The sequence below is a fragment of the Daphnia pulicaria genome, chromosome 10 (assembly GCF_021234035.1).
Source record: "Daphnia pulicaria isolate SC F1-1A chromosome 10, SC_F0-13Bv2, whole genome shotgun sequence".
NCBI classification, from domain to species: domain Eukaryota; kingdom Metazoa; phylum Arthropoda; class Branchiopoda; order Diplostraca; family Daphniidae; genus Daphnia; species Daphnia pulicaria.
This window is the reverse complement of record NC_060922.1, coordinates 6,675,327-6,693,383: the sequence shown is the minus strand read 5'-3', so window position 1 is coordinate 6,693,383 and position 18,057 is coordinate 6,675,327. Positions and strand designations below refer to the sequence as shown.

The window sequence follows — 18,057 nt, the reverse complement described above, 5'->3', positions numbered from 1 at the left end:
AGGTTAGGTTAGGTTAGGTTAGGTTAGGTTAGGTTAGGTTAGGTTAGGTTAGGTTAGGTTAGGTTAGGTTAGGTTAGGTTAGGTTAGGTTAGGTTATAGGATTCAGCTTTGTTTGGCAACGTAAAAAAGTAGGGGGTGCTGTTGTCGACTAAATTGGCCGACCCAACCGCATGTCCAAGGGATTAGCGTAATCACTACACAATGTTATTTTTATCGTAGGGGTGACGTAAGCAATAAAAATTTAACCATTTCAATGCCAAAACGTGTATTCACAACATATTTACATCGATTATGGAACACGATGTAAAAGTTTAGCCTTACATCGCAATTGAACATGAAAACAACCCATGACAATATTAATGAACATCCGTTATCTCGATTTTTACTAGAAGGGCGTTGTGCTGCTGCGGAAAAGGGAAAAAGGAGGAAATGCTTACTTTTTCAATCTAAAGTTGAATTTAGGTCAAAACCAAGTTTTAGAGATCCGATGACAAGCTACCAGTTTGCTACACATCAATAATATATATTGTGTTATTTTCAAACTTGATTCAATGGTGGAAAAGGTATGTGCATAAACGACTCTGAATGCTTGAATGGATTCATTTTTACTCGACCTGCAGGAGGCAAGAAAAAATATAGATATAGACGCAAAGCTAATTGGATCCTGAATTAGGCGCATTGCCTAAATGATGAGCAATTATTACCTGAAAGAAAACGTAGGGGTGATCTGACAGAGAGTCTTCCCAAAATTTCCAGTCGTGAAACTGAATGTTTTCTCCGCCTAGTGTGACATCGATGAATGTATAATTTTCCGGTATGTATTTCAGTTTGTAAAGCGGCGGACTGGCTAGATGCATGTCGTATTGATCCAACAATCGTTCCAGTTCTCGTCCGCGTTGATCAATCTTTCGATAGACCTGTAACGTTATAGCTCTTATTTATTTTACACGTCTACGCGGCAGATTTATTTTGTTTTTCTGTCTTTTGCGCCGGTGGATCTATCATTCGCTGTGTGACATACCATTCCGTTGTTCCATTTCGGGTGCTTGGCGCTGGCATCCATCCCGATAACCAAAGTGGGAGGCGCTTGGTCCAGAAGCGGCAGCAACGTCGAGCTGAGATTCAACGAACTTGGTCGGCAGAACACCGAGTAAAAGTGGTATGTTTTATTGCCCGATCTCAATTGAATCTGTCGGAATTACGGCCGTAATAAATGATCGCTTCGAATGCGACGCGCAGCACCCTATTGATCCTCTAGTTAGACACATCTCTTACCCCGGCGATATCGTTACGACTGTAACTGCACATTTTGGCTCGCAGCGTGTTTTTGGCGATGACGGCCGCCCCAGATGTATGATGCTCCGTTAAATTGTGATAGGCAGTGTAACCGGGCGGGACGCCATACATCTCAGGAGCGCCAGTTCCAAGAGCATATGGCTCCTGAATCAGAGCAATGTCTATATTGCGATCCACTAGCAAGCGCTTGGTCCTCTCCATGGCTTTCTTCTTGTGCTGTAAATTAATCTTTTGAAAAAGCAGAGAAGGAAAACGTCAAATTCCGGACGGAAATAGCTCATCTAGGGATCCAGCTTGGTTGGCTTACTTGCAAACAACGGAGTAATATTTCCGGATGCGATGGCTGGAAGCTGTTCGCTTCGATACCGTTGGGAACTCCAACGTGAGGTAAAACATTCCACAGTGACATCCACGCTGCATCGTTTCGTTTACCCGTTTGATCTGCTAGGACGACGGAAGGGCGTCCCTTAATGTCAGCCAGGAGAACCGACGAGCGAGATTTGAGTTCATCAGCTGGATACTTGACCAGCTGCAAATGTCGATTTTCAACCATCACGTCTTCTAGACGTGTTTTCCACTGTCGATTCTCATTTGTCAATCGTTCAACTATCTTTTCCAGTTCTTCAATCCGCTTGGCCATCCGGTCTTTTTCTTTAGTGTTTTGCAGTCGTTCGCTGGTCAGATCCTTGTGAGTCGTGATTTGTCCAGCTCGTACTTGGGGTGCAATCAAAGCATTCTTCTTGCCTACATCTATTGGAAAAGACATTGTTTTGACTCATAATGTGAATACGGACATGAAAGGTTTTTATGTCATGGGTCTACAAGCCCATCTAAACAAATCGCTACGTAAACGACTCGAGTGCACGAGAGTCAAACATAAAAATTCGTCACGGCAGCAGTAGGTCATATAACACAGAAAATGACGATAAAACACAGACGTATTAAAAGACTTAATAGTTTGGAAGAACGGAGGTCCGGCTATGATAAAAGGGATTTTTTATGATAATTGTATACACATCCATACGCGTTATTGATTATTCATTACAAGAGTTGGCATCTGCGAAACGTCGCGGGTGAGTTTACGACTGCCGTGCTTCACTCCACTAAAACGCTAATATAATTTAGCCAGTGCTGGGTTCTCCAGGGATATGGCACAACATCAGTTGATTCGGTACTATATCGCAGTGGGTAGTTAAACTATACTTTGTTTTGTTTGTTTACTTGGATGGTATGGAGCGTAGCAATACTAATCAAACAAGTAAGTCCTGCTGCTGGTATTTGAACGACTGTTTCATTTGATTACTTTTCTTTGTTACTTAGTCAAACGTCCCTGAACCCCGGGTTGTGTTTATACTACCGACCGGTACTTTTGGTACTGTAGCCCATCGCTTCGTCTGCAATTAACTGAGAGGTTTTAGGCCTATTAAATAACTCACGCACAGCCATAAAATAATTACTCTAATAAAATACTAACCTATACGCGTCTCATTTCAGAAAAAAAAAGAAATAATAATCGCATCTAATAATAAACATGTCGGGTAGTAAAATGCAAATGAACGACGACCCGACTAATCAGAATATAACAAGGTTTAGTGCTCCTTAATTTCTAGTCAAATTAGGGTTGCCAAGGCGATGGCTTAAAAAAAACAAGTGATGTTATAAATGAAAAAAGAAAAACAACTTACCTCCATGCTGCTCATGATCGGCGGCCAATTGATCCAGTCTTTTGAGAATGCCGCTGATGCTCTCTTCAATATTCTTTCCCCATCGCTTCGGCGAGGAGGTCTCTTTACTTTCTTCCAGTTTGCGGTTGGTATGTGTAATAGGCACCACGTGATGTGGAGGCTTTTGATGCAACGTCTGATGCTGCCGCGGTGTGCGATGCGGCGGGGGCTGCTGTTGGATCATCATCTCGTAAGGATCGACCGGGTTGCTCTGCGTGCTGCTGCTGCTGTCTTCCAGCATGAGCTGCTCGACGCAACGGTTATTCGGCAGAAGCGATTCCTCCATACTGACGACGTGCTGGTCTTGCAATTCGTGCACCGTCGCAGTTCCCCTCTTGATGTGATTCGTCGGACCACCACCTCCGCTCGAATCGTAGCCTCCGTTCTCTTTGGCTGATTTCATGGCTTCCGACGAACGGTTCAGTCGGCTCGTTCGGTTCCGGATGTTGCTTCCCGCTTCCGCCTTATTTACATCACTTAATCCAACCATCTAATAGACCTACACGCTTGACAGAGCATGAAAAAAAAATGTTTTTAGTCAATTTAGAGAGAGAATTGAAATCAAATGAAGCCTCCTCACCGTTTGGAATTGATTTCTTTGGGGAACACACACCACACCTGAGTTTGTTGGTAAGCAAACTACCGACTGTCAGGTAGGGAAGTTAGTCGCTCAGTTCTTATTTCCGTTTCACGAGGATGGCACGATAGAGCGCAGAGTTAGGAACGTTAACGTAACCGGACATAGGCTGCTACAGCAGGGAGGTTGGCCGACGCGGCGGAGTTGCGCCGCCCTTCCAGCTCTCTTCACGTATGTACAATAGGTGCATTACTTTTCTTTTTCTTGCGTATGTCTTAACCCATCCATAGTTCAGATGGATCACGAACAAAGACGGATATGCGCGGGCCAACTTCCAATTCAAAAGAAAAACCCAACTTTTTAACCCTTTGATCGACCCAAAGTTTGTACGGTCTCCAATTTCTGCTCCATCAACAGGGATCAACTCATTGAGAAATGTCATAACTTGAAATGCTAAAAAATAAAAGTTATAAAAAAAAAAAAAAATCAATTGTCACGAAAGATGGAATAGTTGTAATACCGAAATAAGGTCAGCAAGTTCTTCGTGCCATCGAATCCAATTGGGCGACTTATTATTACAATTTTTCTTGGTTCCGATTCCACTTTAAATTGCTTTTTTCTTTTCTTTTCTCATTCCAGTACTTATAAAGTATAAGTAGAGGAAGTACCGGAACGTTTCCACACACATATACATACTTTTGGGGCATTGGTCGTGCACACAACAGTCCCGCGTGACTCGTCCAGCGAGTAGCATGTGAAACTTTTGGTAGGTGATCGAGCACTAGGGTTCCCAAGAAAAGAAAAGGCGAATAAGGGACTCTCGGTCAAACAAAGGGAACGAGGTCGAATGGCTTTTTTACTTCCGAGTATTTTCAAAAGGAAGAAACCCAAGGAATATGACACAATAAAGAATTGCAGCCATTGGCGCTAACCCATAAATTTAACTCGCTCAATTCGACGAATCAAAGGAAAGTTGCACGCATTCCCCGTACGGTGTATACCATCGATCCTTGGTGCGTGAGTTATTCCCCCCAGAAAATAAGACACGAGACGCATTCTTAACCTGAAGCATTTTCAATCTCGTGATCAAAAACATACGGAGAAAAAGACGCTAAACCTTAAGCGAGTTCCCAAATTTCGTATGATTGTAAATAGCGAAAGACTGCGCTAGGTGTATTTACAAACATTCAAAAATCATTCAGCCAGCAGAATTTTGAAAAAAAAAATAAAAAGCGACCAGATGTTCGGTTCAAATACTGCAGAGTCTAATAAAAAAAAGAGGGAAATGAATTTTTACCAATCGGTTAGATTGTGCAAGCGGTGGCGACGCATATCGCCATTGATTATCTTTGAATTGTCTTTTAAAGGCTACAGCGTCAACTACAGGTAAAAGAAAAAGAATTTGGGCGACAGTGATTTAGTGGTGTCATTTTTTTCCCCTTGATCGTTCACCCACACGAGTCACGATAAGGGAAATGGACGTTAAAGAATGACCCACTGCGAATAGATAACTTTTAAAAAATGAATACTATAAAGAAGTGGCATATACCAGTAATGGTTAAAATATGGTTAAAAGAATTGTTAGGATAAATTAGAGTGTAACCGGTTAAGGTGGGCGGCAAGGGTCCGTTATATGGCGGGGCACGCGATCACTTGGGGTTCCAAATTACATTTCATGCTCGGCATTGAGCCCGGAGGGACCTCACTTCTTCTAAATGGACGATTCACGGAAGGGATAGCTGGCCACCATTTGATGGGTCAAGGCATCCGCTTCCGTATTGGGTGGTTGAATTCGAGCCTCGTAGGCCACGCAGGTGGCGTGATCCAGTTTGCCGGGGATCATCGCCAAACGCTCGCAGATTTTACGCCGTCGAATTTTCTGCTCCTCGGCATCCAGTGTTTTGCCATCTTGGTCCACGTAGAGCTCGAGATCTTCCAGCAGCCGCCGCTTGGCCGTCGTCAGACGAGTGGCGAAATCGACTAGATCCTCGCACAGCTGTTGGGCTTTCAAGTGATTCCCGTTGTCGTTGGTCGGCATCATACCGTTGCGCAGGATGTCCTCCATCCGTAGCAGGGTGAGTTCATGTCTTTGGAATGCTTCGACTGTTGGTAAATCTGTTTTTTCCAAGTGAACATTCTTTTTATTTAGTATAGAAACGTAGGGAATAGCTGTAAAAATGTGATGTATACTTACTTCTATTTGGCGGTTTAGCGGTTTGTTTGGCACCATTCGGCAGTGGAACAATCTTATCCGGCTTCCGGGCAACAACAAATTTCCCCACAACCGGATCGAAATTGTCCGAAATGCCGTCTGACGTCAGAAAAACAATGTCTCCTTCTTCAATCACTGTCATAGAACACGTCAAATTATTGAGCTCCGGATTCTGCCCGTCCACTGGTCCCAAGGCTCCTAAAGCATCCCTCATGTCTCGCATGGATTGAACGTCGTGTGAGCCTAGAGAAGAAGAATGAGCAGCACTAGAGTGACTGGATGGTGTTGACAGATTGATGAGCACTAAATTATTACCGTGCGTTATCTCTCTGACGCCATGTTTGGGACTGTAGACGTAAGCCAACGAATCGCCGACATTGCAGACACATACAGCGAATTTAGCGCTGTTGCTATTATCCGAGCCCGTGTAAAGAGCATTTTGTAAGCTAGACTGGTCCATTTGAGCTACTACAGCGGCTGTCAGAGTAGTCAATAATCCGCCCTCCTGCAAGATCATGCTGTGAGCCGCGTGAAATGAGCGCAGCAGCGATAAGAAGACATCCTGCAATAAACAATAGGCACGAGTTAAGAAGAACATATACTTATTCGGCCGTCTGGGCTGCCTCATTATGACTTACGCTGGTGGTTAACTGGCGGCTGTTTGTGGTGGAAGTAAAGAGAGCTCGATTCAGATAATCCATAGCACCGTGAATTGCACTGCGAGCAGCCAGCGCAGCTCTCTCACCCCAATTGACTCCATCGGCCAGGCACAGCAGGGCGTTGTTAGAGCGTGTCACGATGGCGAATGCCTAAAAGGGAAAATGAATAATCAATATGAACGGCCGGGGGAGAAAAAAAAAGTTCATTTAGAAAAGTGTTGTGGCTTACATCTGCCAGTGGATTGCCAGCCGTTTCCCCAGAGACGGGGTGCCGTTCGTAGAGCGACGTGGCTGCTCCAAATGCGATCCCGCTCGGCCTGTTCCAATTCACGACGCCTGCAATCTCAATTTCGGGCTCTGTAGCCTCTGTGGTAGTGGTGGTGGCTGGTGGCTCAGGTTCTTTGGCTAACGATTCTTCTTGGTTGGCAAGATATTGGTCCGACAGTGGTTCCAACTGGCCAGCAGCGCTTACTGTGTCATTTATAAATCAACGTTAGTTCAATACAAAAGAGCTATTCTTCTTGGAAGAAGTGTGACGTAATGTTAAATAAATAAAAAATTAGGGCCGTCAAAACACCAAGCCAACTATGATTCCATTACAGTCATATGGGCGTCGACGCCCCATTGTGTTCAGCAGGACTGTAGATTCTTCCGGTAATTTACGTCCCCTCCTACAGCTTAGCATGCAAGTGGTCGCATTCAGGTGGTGCATGTCACATGAACACAGCGAGCGGAAATCGGAGACAGATCGATCAGAATGAAAATAGAGAAAAAGGAGTTGTCGCCAGCCGTTATAGGAAGCCATGCAAGTGCCATGTGGCACTGTAAAAACTAGGCAAGAGTCATGTGACCCGTATCATACTAACACGATTCCCTCACTGGCCAATGACGTCATAGCGTTGGAGAAAGAAGAAAAAGCATACGGATAAAATGTGTCAAAACTATCAAAAGCGACCCACAAACCACGCCTTATACATCATTAGACCGGGGACGCTCGTTATGTCGGAAGCCCCCGTCGTTGGCTTTTTATGGTGTCTGTTCAATCAACTCAACTTGGCGTAGGCATAAAATGGTTGTAATAAATATCACGTCGGCAGTCAAACAAAAGAGGAAAAAAATAAATAACGGCTGCGTCTTTCAGTCACGACATCGACATCAACTGCACAGATGGATGGGTGAAAAGAGGTCGGTCTGGGGGGAAAAGGAAGGAGGTTCGAACACTTACCACCGACGGACGGCGGCACATCCGGCGTAAGAAGGGGATCAAGTTGATCGAGAAAGGGACTCAAAGAGCCAGAGATGAGTGTATCGTCAGGTGAGTCGATCTGAACCACCGAGTGACGATCAAGCGACGGATGAAGCGGAAGGCTCAAGATGCCAAATTTAGACAAGAAATCCTGATAGTCGTCCGATTGGTCGGCGCATGTGGAGGCGCTGGTGATTATGGGAGGCGAGGTAGAGGAGGAGGAACAAGGACTGGACGTGGGTTGGGATGGATCTTCGCAGACGGTGGATAATTCATCGTCGTCGTCGTCGTCATCCGACAATCGAGTATGGTCGATGTTTTGAGGGTCAACGGGCGTTGCCATCGCAACGTTAGGTGACGTGGGAGGTGATGAAAGAGTAGGAATGAATTGTCTCGGTGGTTGGGGTGGTGTTGGAGGCAGGTGATTCCGTACCACGAAGGTCTGACCCATGGCACGAATAGTCACCAATTCAGCACTTCGGCTTCGCCCAGCTAACAACAAGTCGGTACGATTTTCCAACAACATGTCTCTCAACTAATATTATGTTATGACAAGAAAAGCTTACCGCTGTTTGAGGTAGGTTCTGAACTATTTGTCGTGGGAGGAGATCCTACATCGTCCTCGCTGTCGATGTAAGAAACATCGGGATCTTGGCTGGTCACGTGGCCTCGTTGTCCTCGATTGACGGTTGTCAGTCCTCCATCTGGACCTGTGTGTGTGGCTATTATTTCACCTTGAAGTGTGCACAACCGTAAACAAGGAAGTTCCTGTCCTGTCCTGCCAAACAAAATGTCAGGCTGTTTCAAACGAGTTTCTCTGTAATGGATGGAAAAAGGAATAAATAATTACATACATTTACACGTGGGATATTTCCAGAATACAGACAATAGCTAATGCAGAAAAAACAACATTGTTTTCTATGCTAATGATTGGAAAGTGGGTTTGCCCTCAAGGCCAATGTTCAATTATAAAACATTAAATTCAGAATTTCAAAAAAAAACAAATAAAGTGTCAAGGTGGGGAAACCTTACCCGTTGAGGTATCGATGTATAAAGCAACCACTATTGCTGTCAGAAGGATGAATGGGTTTGATTTGGTTAGCATTTTCTAAACATTCTCCACCTCCAGAATTGGAGATTTGTCGAAAGAATCCAGCAAATTTTTGTTTGATGGATGGCATGGTTTATGTTCTTTTGTTGGTAATAATGAGGTCAAGTTGAACAATTGGGTAAAAATCTTCCAGTCTCGAATAGTATCAACGTTACGTGGGGAACGGAAACTTTCATTTGGATTCACTGGTCTAAAAGAGAAACTTATCAACTCTGCTAGGAGTGGCACGTTGGAATCGATTCGACACACTGTTAAAACAAAAAACGGCCAATATCATGTTTACGTTTCCAAGACACCACTATCTTGTCCTTGCACCTTAAACATAACTGGGTTTGTTTACAACTTAGTAGAATGAATTACGCGATGAGGTATGAAGGTTTGCTGTTCCCTTGACCGTTGCTGGGTTACGTCTGTTTTCTTCACGAGATTTTTTTGTCTCTCGTGGTTCGGGATTTTCGGTTCTATGGGGAGTGGGAAATTTGTTTTTTTCTGGGAATACGCGTCCACACTGCCACCTACAAGTCACAATACGAAGCTCGTCAAGGCTGTTGCCTCTAGATGGCGAAATGAACAAGGCAGCACCCGAATTCCCGAAAGCAGCTGACATATGTCAACCTGCAACCTGTAATCCAAGTTGAGAAACACAAATTGTACGAAATCTAATCAGTGTAAACTCCTACTTTGTTCCTGGAAAAGTATCTGTGAGACGAAACAAAATGTCAGCAGGTTCAGAGAATTTAGAGGAAGATTATGTAGATCATACAGATAGAATGGTATGTTTACAATACTTATATATTTATTGTTAACAAATTAGTAAAGATTACTTGTTTTTTTTACTTTTATTTTTCGGTAGAGAAACTCCAATACGATTGAAGCCTTGACGGAGATCGAGAATGCTGGAGATCTAATTCTAATGAAGGGCACATTTAATCAAAATGATCTTCGTGATTTGCAGGTTCTGTTAGACCAGCCTCAGAAACATGTTACACCATTTGAAACTTACATCAGGTAAACTAATAATTATAATGTTCATAATAAAACCAGTAAAATTAATGTGATATTGGAAAAAATATTAAAAAATGCCATGTAGTTACCAAGTCTCTACAAAGGTAAGTTTTTCTTTTTCTTTTGGTCAATTGTTTTTGGTTAATTTTGGTTTCTTTTTCATAGACTAGTCGGATTGAATTTGAAAAGCAAAACTATGTGGTTCGCCGTCGATATTCCGACTTTGAGTGGCTCAGAAACCAACTTTCATTGTGTTATCCAACACTTATAGTACCTCCACTTCCTGAGAAGCACTCCTTGTTTGAACAGATCGACAGATATGATCGCGATTTCATCACTTCAAGAATGCAACTCCTTCACAGATTCCTTAATCGTCTTGCAGATCATCCCGTTTTGAGCTGCGACAAAAAGTTTGAAGCATTCCTGATTGACACTCCAGTGGTAAGTCTATATTTTGAAATGCGAATCACACAACTTAAAAACCAACTGTTATCTGTTAGGAGTTTTCTACATTCAAAAAGTCATTCGCTGGTTTTGGACTGTTTGGCAAGATGAGTGAGTCTCTACAAAATATGGCTTCGTCTTATGTCGCTAAAGGAAGAACCGTAGAATTTGAAAAGATGAGTGAATATGTTGACAAATTATCGGAGAAGATTCGCACTATGGAAAAGATTGGTCAGAGAATCCAGAAAGAGCGTACAGGTATTACTACTTTTAATTTTTTTTCCCAATCCCAGTTAATGAACTATGCTTTTTTTACGTTTCCAAATTCGAAAAGCCTACCTACAGGATTTACAAATGGTGCAGCCTATTCTCAACCAATGGCAGGCCTACGAACCGAATTTGTCTCAGGGATTACAAGCTATTGGAGAGGCAGCGATTACTTGCGCTGATGCTCAACGCAAATTAGTTGACTGTCAGAAACCAAGTCTCTCAGTGGTAACAGGATTTTAAATTGTTTTAACGTGCACCAGCTTAACTTTGAACTTGGATTTTGTAAGCCCCTCCATGAGTACGGATTGTATACCGAAGCCGCCAAGGACTCTCTTCGCAATCGAGATAATGCCCAAATTGATTATGAAGTTCACATGGAACAGCTTTGCCGTGTCAAGGCCGAACAGACACAAGTAAAATAATACGATTTATAAACTATTCTTCAACTCGAAATATAGCTATCTGGAATGGGTAAATACTTACAGTTGGAAACAGCCCCGCTTAGCGACCATCCCGTAATGTTCGGGATGAATATGTGGAAAAGCCCGGAGCAAGTTCAACAACAACGAATGCAACAGCTAGAGACCGGCGCTAGTACGCTGGCCGTGCAAGTCGAGGTGAGCATATCATTTTTGGAGGGTACTGGTCTGGTAGTACGTGGTAGCACTGTAAATTATTTTTAAAATATTAGGTAAGCCGAGATAAAATGGAATGTGCTAACGAAAATTTGCGCGCCGATTTTGAACGCTGGAACCAAGTCAAGTCACGGGACCTGAAGAATATTTTACAAGAAATGGCTGACTTGCACATCAAGATGTATGAACAGGTATGTTAAAGTAACTAATTTGAAGATTGCTTCACTCAAGTAACATTTGAAATATTTTGGTTTAGTCATTAAATGCTTGGTCAAAAGCGTTGCCTATAGTGAAAAACGAATCTCAAGCACAGATTTAAACTTGCCTTAAATGTCAGCGTTCCTCCTTATTGTATCACATGTTATATCGAAAATTGTAATAACAAAGAGTCTAGTAACATAATAATCGTTTTAATATTTCTTGTCATATAAGACAATAGCGAATGTTCGAGATGGATCATAGATTACATTGAACGATCGCCCTGTAAAGGAAAGGAAAGTTAACATAAAATCAATAACATATGAATTATTGCAAATAAACCTGTAAGTTCGGGGATGTTTGTCAGAGTGTAAACGGGTTTTTCTGGAGTCATGAGTTCTTTTCGTAAACGTCGGCCAATATCTTTGGCTGGATGCCAACCGGATCTACCGATTCAAGGATTAAAGACATAACTCATCGGTTAAATCTCGTCAAGTATTATCTTGTAATAAAATAGTTACCTGGTAGAAACCGATTGGTTTTGGGTAGAAAGTGTTGCAATCTCAACGGGTAAATCGTAATCAATGATTCGATGCTGTCCGGTTTCCGTATTCCAGGCGAAAAAGACGCTAGCTTGGCACAAACATCGTTGCATTTTCCTGTGGAGAAGGAAAATGATTTAGCGTTAATCGCCTTACAAAAAAAGGAAGAAAAAAAAACTTACTGATTGGTCCGAGGGACATCTGCTTCGACAAGCATATAAGCTGAAAATAAAGTAATAGCAATATAATTGATATTCGTCACATGCAATCTCATGAAATGAGTGATGACCACCACACGCTTTTTGGTGCAGAGAAAAGACACTTACCAGCTGCTACGACGTCATTTGTTTCGAGACATAAATCGATAATTTCTACGTTGAAATCACTGCAAAACCAATATTTCTTTTGCGCTTGAGTGCATAGTCGTTGTGCCATTTCATGACAAAATTGTTCAGTGTCTATGCTCATCTGTTTAACGCAGACATGAGGTAATTTCTGCAGAATTAATAAACAATTAAAAAATAAAAGTATTTAGTATAAACAAGTTAAATCGCTACAAACGCACCAGTCGAAAGGCTTTAGCGTTCGAGACCATGGCCATTTGATTATATCCAGCTCCGTGAACTTCTAACGGCAAAGCATTGTGATAGCCCGTACTGCTACTGAGGTCATCATCTAGAAAACCGGACAAAGAAAACGAATCAGGAGATGAGATTATTATCAAGTTATGGCACCAAATCTACCTTCAATATCCGTAATAACACTGACTAGTTCGTCGTCCACTTCAAAGTATCTTCGTTGAAATTGAGCGACGCAAGTTGGCGGCTCAGCCAGCTTTGAAGGTTCTCTTTGAGGTTCAATAGGCGGCCGGATATCCTCAACTAGTTCGCCAAGTCGGTCCCAATCAGGAGACCGGATGGGAGTCGGGATGTTGGAATTAAAGGGTCGGAGCACGTCATTCGTACCAACTGTGCAACTAAAGTTCCATTCCCAATCTTCATTGACATCTTTGGAACCCGAGACGACTACAAAGGGTTGCTGCTGCTGTTGCTGTAATTGGTGTTCGAGATCGCGTCTTTTCCTCATTACTTTCAGAGGGATGTTCTCTGTATTCTCGTCTGTAAACTCGTACTTTTTATCAGCGAGACGACGCTTACGAAATGCGGAGATTGTTTCACGGGGGAGTTCTGAGGTGTCTTCCATGAAATCATACTCTGACTCTTGGTTACTGCTGCTGTTGCCATGAGGCATAGGACTACTTATAGATTTTCGTTGATTGCTTGACGAGGTAAAGTTGGGCGACATGTTAGGCGTATTGGAAGTGACGCTGAACGTTGAGGAAGTTGATCGAACGTTAGAAAAAGAATACGAGCGTTCGGACTCATCCTCCCATTCAGGATGAATGGTTGGGAGTTGTTGATTCACATCATCCAATGGCTGGGAGAGGAGAAAGTCTTGCTCGCCATCAGAGCCAACCGACGGAAATTCTACTTGAAAAGACAGGACATGCAAGAAATTTGCCGTGTTGATCACTATAGTCCCGTCGCAACGTAGAGAAACAGAGCCGATGAAAGTCGGGTAAGGCGGCACAGTTGAGTAATTGCTATGGATTGTGTAGCCGTGTCGAAGACAGCTGAAACGAACGCAACTATCCCAACTTGCAGCTAAATCCTCATCCTCAAACGACTGGGCGATTCGATGGCAATCGGAACAATTTACAGATGGCACTGATGTGACGGTTAAATAACACTCGCGACTTTCTCCTTCAGGCCGGATGCTAATGAACCAAAATATGTAAATGATATAGTATGAGAAGAGCAACAATTTTTACAAACAACAAATTGTTACCTGCTTCCATGGACTAGTAAACGAGTAGAATCACCTGGCCAATAGCACAACACTATTTGCAGAGCTAGAGACACTCCTTGATCGCTGAATAAAGTAACCTCTGCAACCTTGCTGGCCTGTTTGTAAGGCACAAAATTCCACCAATGTAGCTTGTACCTGTTTTGTTTTTAAATAGTTAGACAACACAATGGGGTGCAAAGCTGCTATTTTTAGTTGAATATTTACTTGTGGACCACAGTCAGCAGATTTACTTCCAGCTCCATTGAATGTGTGTATGTCAACAAAAATTGAGCACATTTTGAAAACCCAAGAAGAATATGTCTGCTCAAAAAAACAGATATTAGTTAATTTTGGTGATAGTAAAAAATTTAGAGATTTTACCCTGATTCTAAGGCTGACATGGGAATTACTTTGTCTAGTTGAAAGATTAGCCTTTCATTCAGGCGTCCAAAGAGTGAAGCTTTACCCTGTCCATAGTTGTAGTTTTCCCACTTTCCAGTCAGCTAAAAACAGCAAAAGTGTAAACATTATGATAATGAGCCATTATGGAGATTTGGGGGGAAACAAAGAAGACCACAATTTACACAAAACAAGTTCACAATAAACCACATGGTCTTCACACAAACAGATAAACAAGTAACTTAGATTGGTTGAAATTTATGAAACAGGAATTCTACCTGCTTTTGGTGAATTTTATTAAGAAGATTCTCAGCAGCTTTTCTTCTAGGCAGACTTGACATAATTTACTAGGAATTTTGAAACCAACAGCAACCAACCAAAGGCCACAATAGAATCGCCGTTAATTTGTCTTCAGAAAAAGTGACAACAACAAAACAACAGAACCATTTTAACGATTGCAAACTCAAAATTAGCCGAACGTCCGACGTGGAAATAATATTGGAAAGATAGAACAGAATCCATAGATTTGATTGATTTACACAGATGAGAGATGAAAACCAGCCGAAAAATGTGGACGACACTAGCGCTTACGTAGACGGGATCCAAAATCCTGATTCTCCACCCCCTACATTTAAAATAACTCGCGAGACTGGCCTAACATTTACTAGTTAACGCATGCAGTCACTAGTTGGCGAGATTGAAAATGAGCAACACCATATTTCTTCCTCTTCCCTATCTCTATCACTCTGTATTTTGCTACAGAACAACGAAGGACGGGAATCGGCAACCTTTGTTTACGTCGAACAAGAAAAACTCAAGGCCACGTCTCCTTTCAGTTTCACGGGTTGCCTAACCCCATGAGACGCTGCCGTACAAAGAGGTTCAATGCCTTCCCGCTAGGGTGACTCCATAAAGGTATAAACACGTGCTTGAAATTTGTCTGCTTTTCTGCCAGAAAGAACTTGCGGTGCCGTCAACTCGTGGTTAAGGACGCCTAATAAAGAGTTTATAATTATTAATTCACAATGAAGAGAAAACTCCCCGTCAATGAATCCAGCTCTGATAGCGATGAAAGTGAAGTTGATTCTGATGAAGAGGTATTTAGTTTTGTCGTTTTTTTTCCATTTTGTGTTGCTCAATATCCAATTGTTATTTTCAGCTGCTAGAAGCCTATCAGAGAGGCGAGGTGCAACCCGGACTGAACCAAAAAGAAGAAGTTGCACGGACGTTTACCAACAACACTGTAATGCGTACATTATCTTTTCAAGTTGAGTCATTTTGCTAATGTGTTTGTATCTTCTTCAGACCTTGCTGAATTCGAAGCTAAGCGATATACATCTGAAGTTGGACTGGGTTGAAAGACTTGACTTGACCACATCACTAGAGCCAATTGTTGATAGCATTCTCAATGGCAAAGAGGATACTGAACCACAGTACAAGATTGAAACTCCTGGAGACAGAATCGTCGATGATCTGCAGAGAGAAACACTGTTTTACCGCCAAGCACAGAGTGCTATCATTGAAGGGCTTGCCAGACTCAAAACACTAGGAATTCCCACAAAAAGACCAGAAGACTATTTTGCTCAAATGGCAAAATCTGACGATCACATGTTGAAGGTGATTTTTTTTGTAAATGTTTTGTCAAGGAGCTGTAATACCAGCATTATTATTTGTGATAGGTCAAAAGGCGAGTTCTTACACAACAGATGGCCCAGGAAAAATGTCAGAAAGTTAAAAAACTCAGAGAGCTCAAGAAATATGGTAAAAAAGTCCAAATTGAAGTTGGTCTTCAACGCGCCAAGGAGAAGAAGGAGCTCCTTTCCAAAGTCAAGCAATACCGCGAAGGCAAATTGGCTTCACTCGATTTCCTCGACGATGACGGCGGCAAGAAGAAAAACATGGTCGAAATCACCAAGCAAAAGACGAAGGAAAGGAACGAATCCAAAGTCTTGTAATGCTAACTATATTTTTAATTATTTTAATGTTGTGCCATATTTAATTGTCGTTTTTAATAATTCTATAGTCAACCCATGAGCAAAGGCCCAGTCAAAGGCAAGGGGAAAGGCAAGGGTGCCGTGAAGGGTAGAGGAGGCAAAGGTGATAAACGCGCGTCGAAAGAAAACAAATTTGGCTTTGGTGGCAAAAAGAGCGGTTCAAAGAAGAACAACATGAAAAAAGATTCCGGCAACGACAGAAACAGCAAAGCAGGACGAGGTGGACCCGGCGGCCGAGCGAAACAAGGAGGAGGCAAGAAAGCCAAAGGTGGTGGTGGTGCCCGTAAACGTTAAAAAAAAACTAAATGTTTAAACGACTTGCTTTCCAATGAATTAAACGATGTGACACAGTAATGACGTTTTTATCGCGTGTACTTTATTCGTATTTACACATATTTGGCCAGGTTTTCTTGAATGTACAAGTATTATACTCTTTTTTTCTTTTTGAAGATAAAACAGATCGACTGAAAGCGGGTAAATATTATCCCTATTACGCAACTACTGAATGGGAACGACCTTATTTGGTTCCCTCTGAAAACAAAATATAAAACAAGAACTAATGAAAAGGAGATAGATTTTTTGACAGGTGTAAATTATTTAGACGAATCTTCCCGTCATTTTTATGCGTACGTGGCAGCGTATAGTCTATTATTATTATTTGGCGCCTTCATAAGCATGGTGAGTTTGGTGTGCTAAATCAAAAATTATAAAAAGGTAACAACATTTTCCAATAGCTCAAGGAAAAAAAATCATTCTTACGCTTGTAAAAGACAGCCTGGAACTCTATATTGGGACAAAGCTCTTGAATCTTCTGAATTATCCTGGCTTTGTCAGCTTTAGTGCTGTCTATATTCCATATCTATTAAAAATGTATGATATAGAGACTTAAATTTTTGTCAGAGTTGAAAATGAGCCTAATATTACCTGAACAATATCATCTCTGTCTCTGACAGAAACAGACACTCCACAAATATCATCTCCTGGTTCCACATAATCACAGAATTGTTCTCCAATGGCAGCCAATAGCAGTTCCCTCCAGACTGTCACCTGGCAATAATATAATCAAGAAGAAGTTGTTTAGTATTTCCAGCCATGAGCGCTAAAAGGGTCCAGACTTACGGTATCAGGTTTGAAGCATTTGATCTTCCAAGTGCCCCCATTACGATTGTAAGGTTCTTCCCACAGCGGGCGTCTTTCTTCCCTCATCAGATGGTAGCTGTACCTCATCTGAATCTCTGCAACGGAAGGAATATTGTGGTACACTGACCAGAACGTCTCAGCCTTGGAGAAGGTGTAAATCTTTTTCAGATTGGCCTCGTACTCGGCCGCCGAAACTCCGCGAACAGTCCTAATAATCGTCGATATAAAAAGCCAAAGTAAACATAGGTGCAGTCTGAGCAGCAGCTGTTTGCTAGGTGAACAGCAAAAATTAGAATATACTTGTCCAGAAACCAGCTCCATGAAGTATTCAGTGGGGTTCCACTACATTCCTGGTCGTGAATGGTGCTGATAGTGTGAGCTGACAGTGCCGGAGATTGTGACAAATTAAAATCATTATTAGCGGTTTGAAGCAAGTTGACTGGATTCGACATATTATTTTTGTGCTGTGTGTGTTGGTGTGTCAGCAGATTTCGTAATAAGTCGGAAGGCGTCGTCGTCTGCTACGTCTGCTTAGCAACGTCTGTTGTATATCTTCCTGTTGATTCCGACGATTACGTTACGCAATGAAATGTTTTAGCGTTGCTTTAATAAAATAGGGTGCGACCTCAATTTCTGGTCCTTGAACAAGAATAGTCGATATCTGCTCCACTAACTGTATAGACTATGTCATGCGGGTTTCACCCACACAAACAGTTCAGAGCTAGACGATCGATGGGCATCAACTGTCGATTTGATA

At 42.2% G+C, this 18,057-nt stretch overlaps 6 protein-coding genes across 9 annotated transcripts; 2 read left to right on the top strand and 4 right to left on the bottom strand.

Annotated features, from left to right (window-relative positions):
• Positions 1 to 254: 254 nt before the first annotated feature.
• On the bottom strand, positions 255 to 4,615 carry LOC124314692. 2 transcript variants are annotated; one of them, XM_046779995.1, is made up of 8 exons: positions 4,118 to 4,615; positions 3,601 to 4,050; positions 2,982 to 3,526; positions 1,604 to 2,046; positions 1,276 to 1,524; positions 1,022 to 1,189; positions 705 to 917; positions 255 to 614 (listed from the first exon to the last, which is right to left on the bottom strand). In XM_046779995.1, exons 3-8 carry the CDS (start codon positions 3,508 to 3,510, stop codon positions 606 to 608), a joined length of 1,611 nt encoding a protein of 536 aa, XP_046635951.1. In that variant the 5' UTR covers positions 3,511 to 3,526; positions 3,601 to 4,050; positions 4,118 to 4,615; the 3' UTR covers positions 255 to 605. The 2 variants fall into 2 exon arrangements, with proteins under 2 accessions (XP_046635951.1, XP_046635950.1); XM_046779994.1 differs by having other exon boundaries at positions 2,982 to 3,519.
• A 117-nt stretch (positions 4,616 to 4,732) lies between these two features.
• LOC124314663 (PP2C-like domain-containing protein CG9801) lies at positions 4,733 to 9,308 on the bottom strand. Of its 2 annotated transcripts, XM_046779937.1 has the most exons (8): positions 8,747 to 9,308; positions 8,281 to 8,531; positions 7,694 to 8,206; positions 6,698 to 6,939; positions 6,448 to 6,618; positions 6,125 to 6,371; positions 5,792 to 6,052; positions 4,733 to 5,712 (listed from the first exon to the last, which is right to left on the bottom strand). In XM_046779937.1, the coding sequence occupies exons 1-8, from the start codon at positions 8,893 to 8,895 to the stop codon at positions 5,309 to 5,311; spliced, it is 2,238 nt and encodes a 745-aa protein (XP_046635893.1). In that variant the 5' UTR covers positions 8,896 to 9,308; the 3' UTR covers positions 4,733 to 5,308. The 2 variants fall into 2 exon arrangements, with proteins under 2 accessions (XP_046635893.1, XP_046635894.1); XM_046779938.1 differs by lacking the exon at positions 7,694 to 8,206.
• A 103-nt stretch (positions 9,309 to 9,411) lies between these two features.
• Positions 9,412 to 11,581, top strand: LOC124314728 (sorting nexin-7-like). 2 transcript variants are annotated; one of them, XM_046780063.1, is made up of 10 exons: positions 9,412 to 9,598; positions 9,679 to 9,833; positions 9,916 to 9,934; positions 9,996 to 10,271; positions 10,331 to 10,532; positions 10,609 to 10,769; positions 10,832 to 10,957; positions 11,030 to 11,161; positions 11,236 to 11,370; positions 11,436 to 11,581. In XM_046780063.1, the coding sequence occupies exons 1-10, from the start codon at positions 9,542 to 9,544 to the stop codon at positions 11,496 to 11,498; spliced, it is 1,326 nt and encodes a 441-aa protein (XP_046636019.1). In that variant the 5' UTR covers positions 9,412 to 9,541; the 3' UTR covers positions 11,499 to 11,581. The 2 variants fall into 2 exon arrangements, with proteins under 2 accessions (XP_046636019.1, XP_046636018.1); XM_046780062.1 differs by having other exon boundaries at positions 11,003 to 11,161.
• On the bottom strand, positions 11,569 to 14,717 carry LOC124314669. The gene is made up of 11 exons (XM_046779946.1): positions 14,445 to 14,717; positions 14,149 to 14,270; positions 13,993 to 14,088; positions 13,768 to 13,923; positions 12,663 to 13,696; positions 12,485 to 12,594; positions 12,246 to 12,414; positions 12,102 to 12,141; positions 11,899 to 12,036; positions 11,720 to 11,823; positions 11,569 to 11,660 (listed from the first exon to the last, which is right to left on the bottom strand). Exons 1-11 carry the CDS (start codon positions 14,505 to 14,507, stop codon positions 11,590 to 11,592), a joined length of 2,103 nt encoding a protein of 700 aa, XP_046635902.1. The 5' UTR covers positions 14,508 to 14,717; the 3' UTR covers positions 11,569 to 11,589.
• Positions 14,718 to 15,096: 379 nt separating this feature from the next.
• Positions 15,097 to 16,514, top strand: LOC124314773 (probable rRNA-processing protein EBP2). The gene is made up of 5 exons (XM_046780124.1): positions 15,097 to 15,263; positions 15,326 to 15,409; positions 15,472 to 15,783; positions 15,846 to 16,117; positions 16,190 to 16,514. The coding sequence occupies exons 1-5, from the start codon at positions 15,192 to 15,194 to the stop codon at positions 16,452 to 16,454; spliced, it is 1,005 nt and encodes a 334-aa protein (XP_046636080.1). The 5' UTR covers positions 15,097 to 15,191; the 3' UTR covers positions 16,455 to 16,514.
• Positions 16,515 to 18,000, bottom strand: LOC124314814 (eukaryotic translation initiation factor 4E type 3-like). The gene is made up of 5 exons (XM_046780197.1): positions 17,601 to 18,000; positions 17,280 to 17,508; positions 17,085 to 17,207; positions 16,920 to 17,019; positions 16,515 to 16,852 (listed from the first exon to the last, which is right to left on the bottom strand). The coding sequence occupies exons 1-5, from the start codon at positions 17,750 to 17,752 to the stop codon at positions 16,815 to 16,817; spliced, it is 642 nt and encodes a 213-aa protein (XP_046636153.1). The 5' UTR covers positions 17,753 to 18,000; the 3' UTR covers positions 16,515 to 16,814.
• Positions 18,001 to 18,057: the final 57 nt, after the last annotated feature.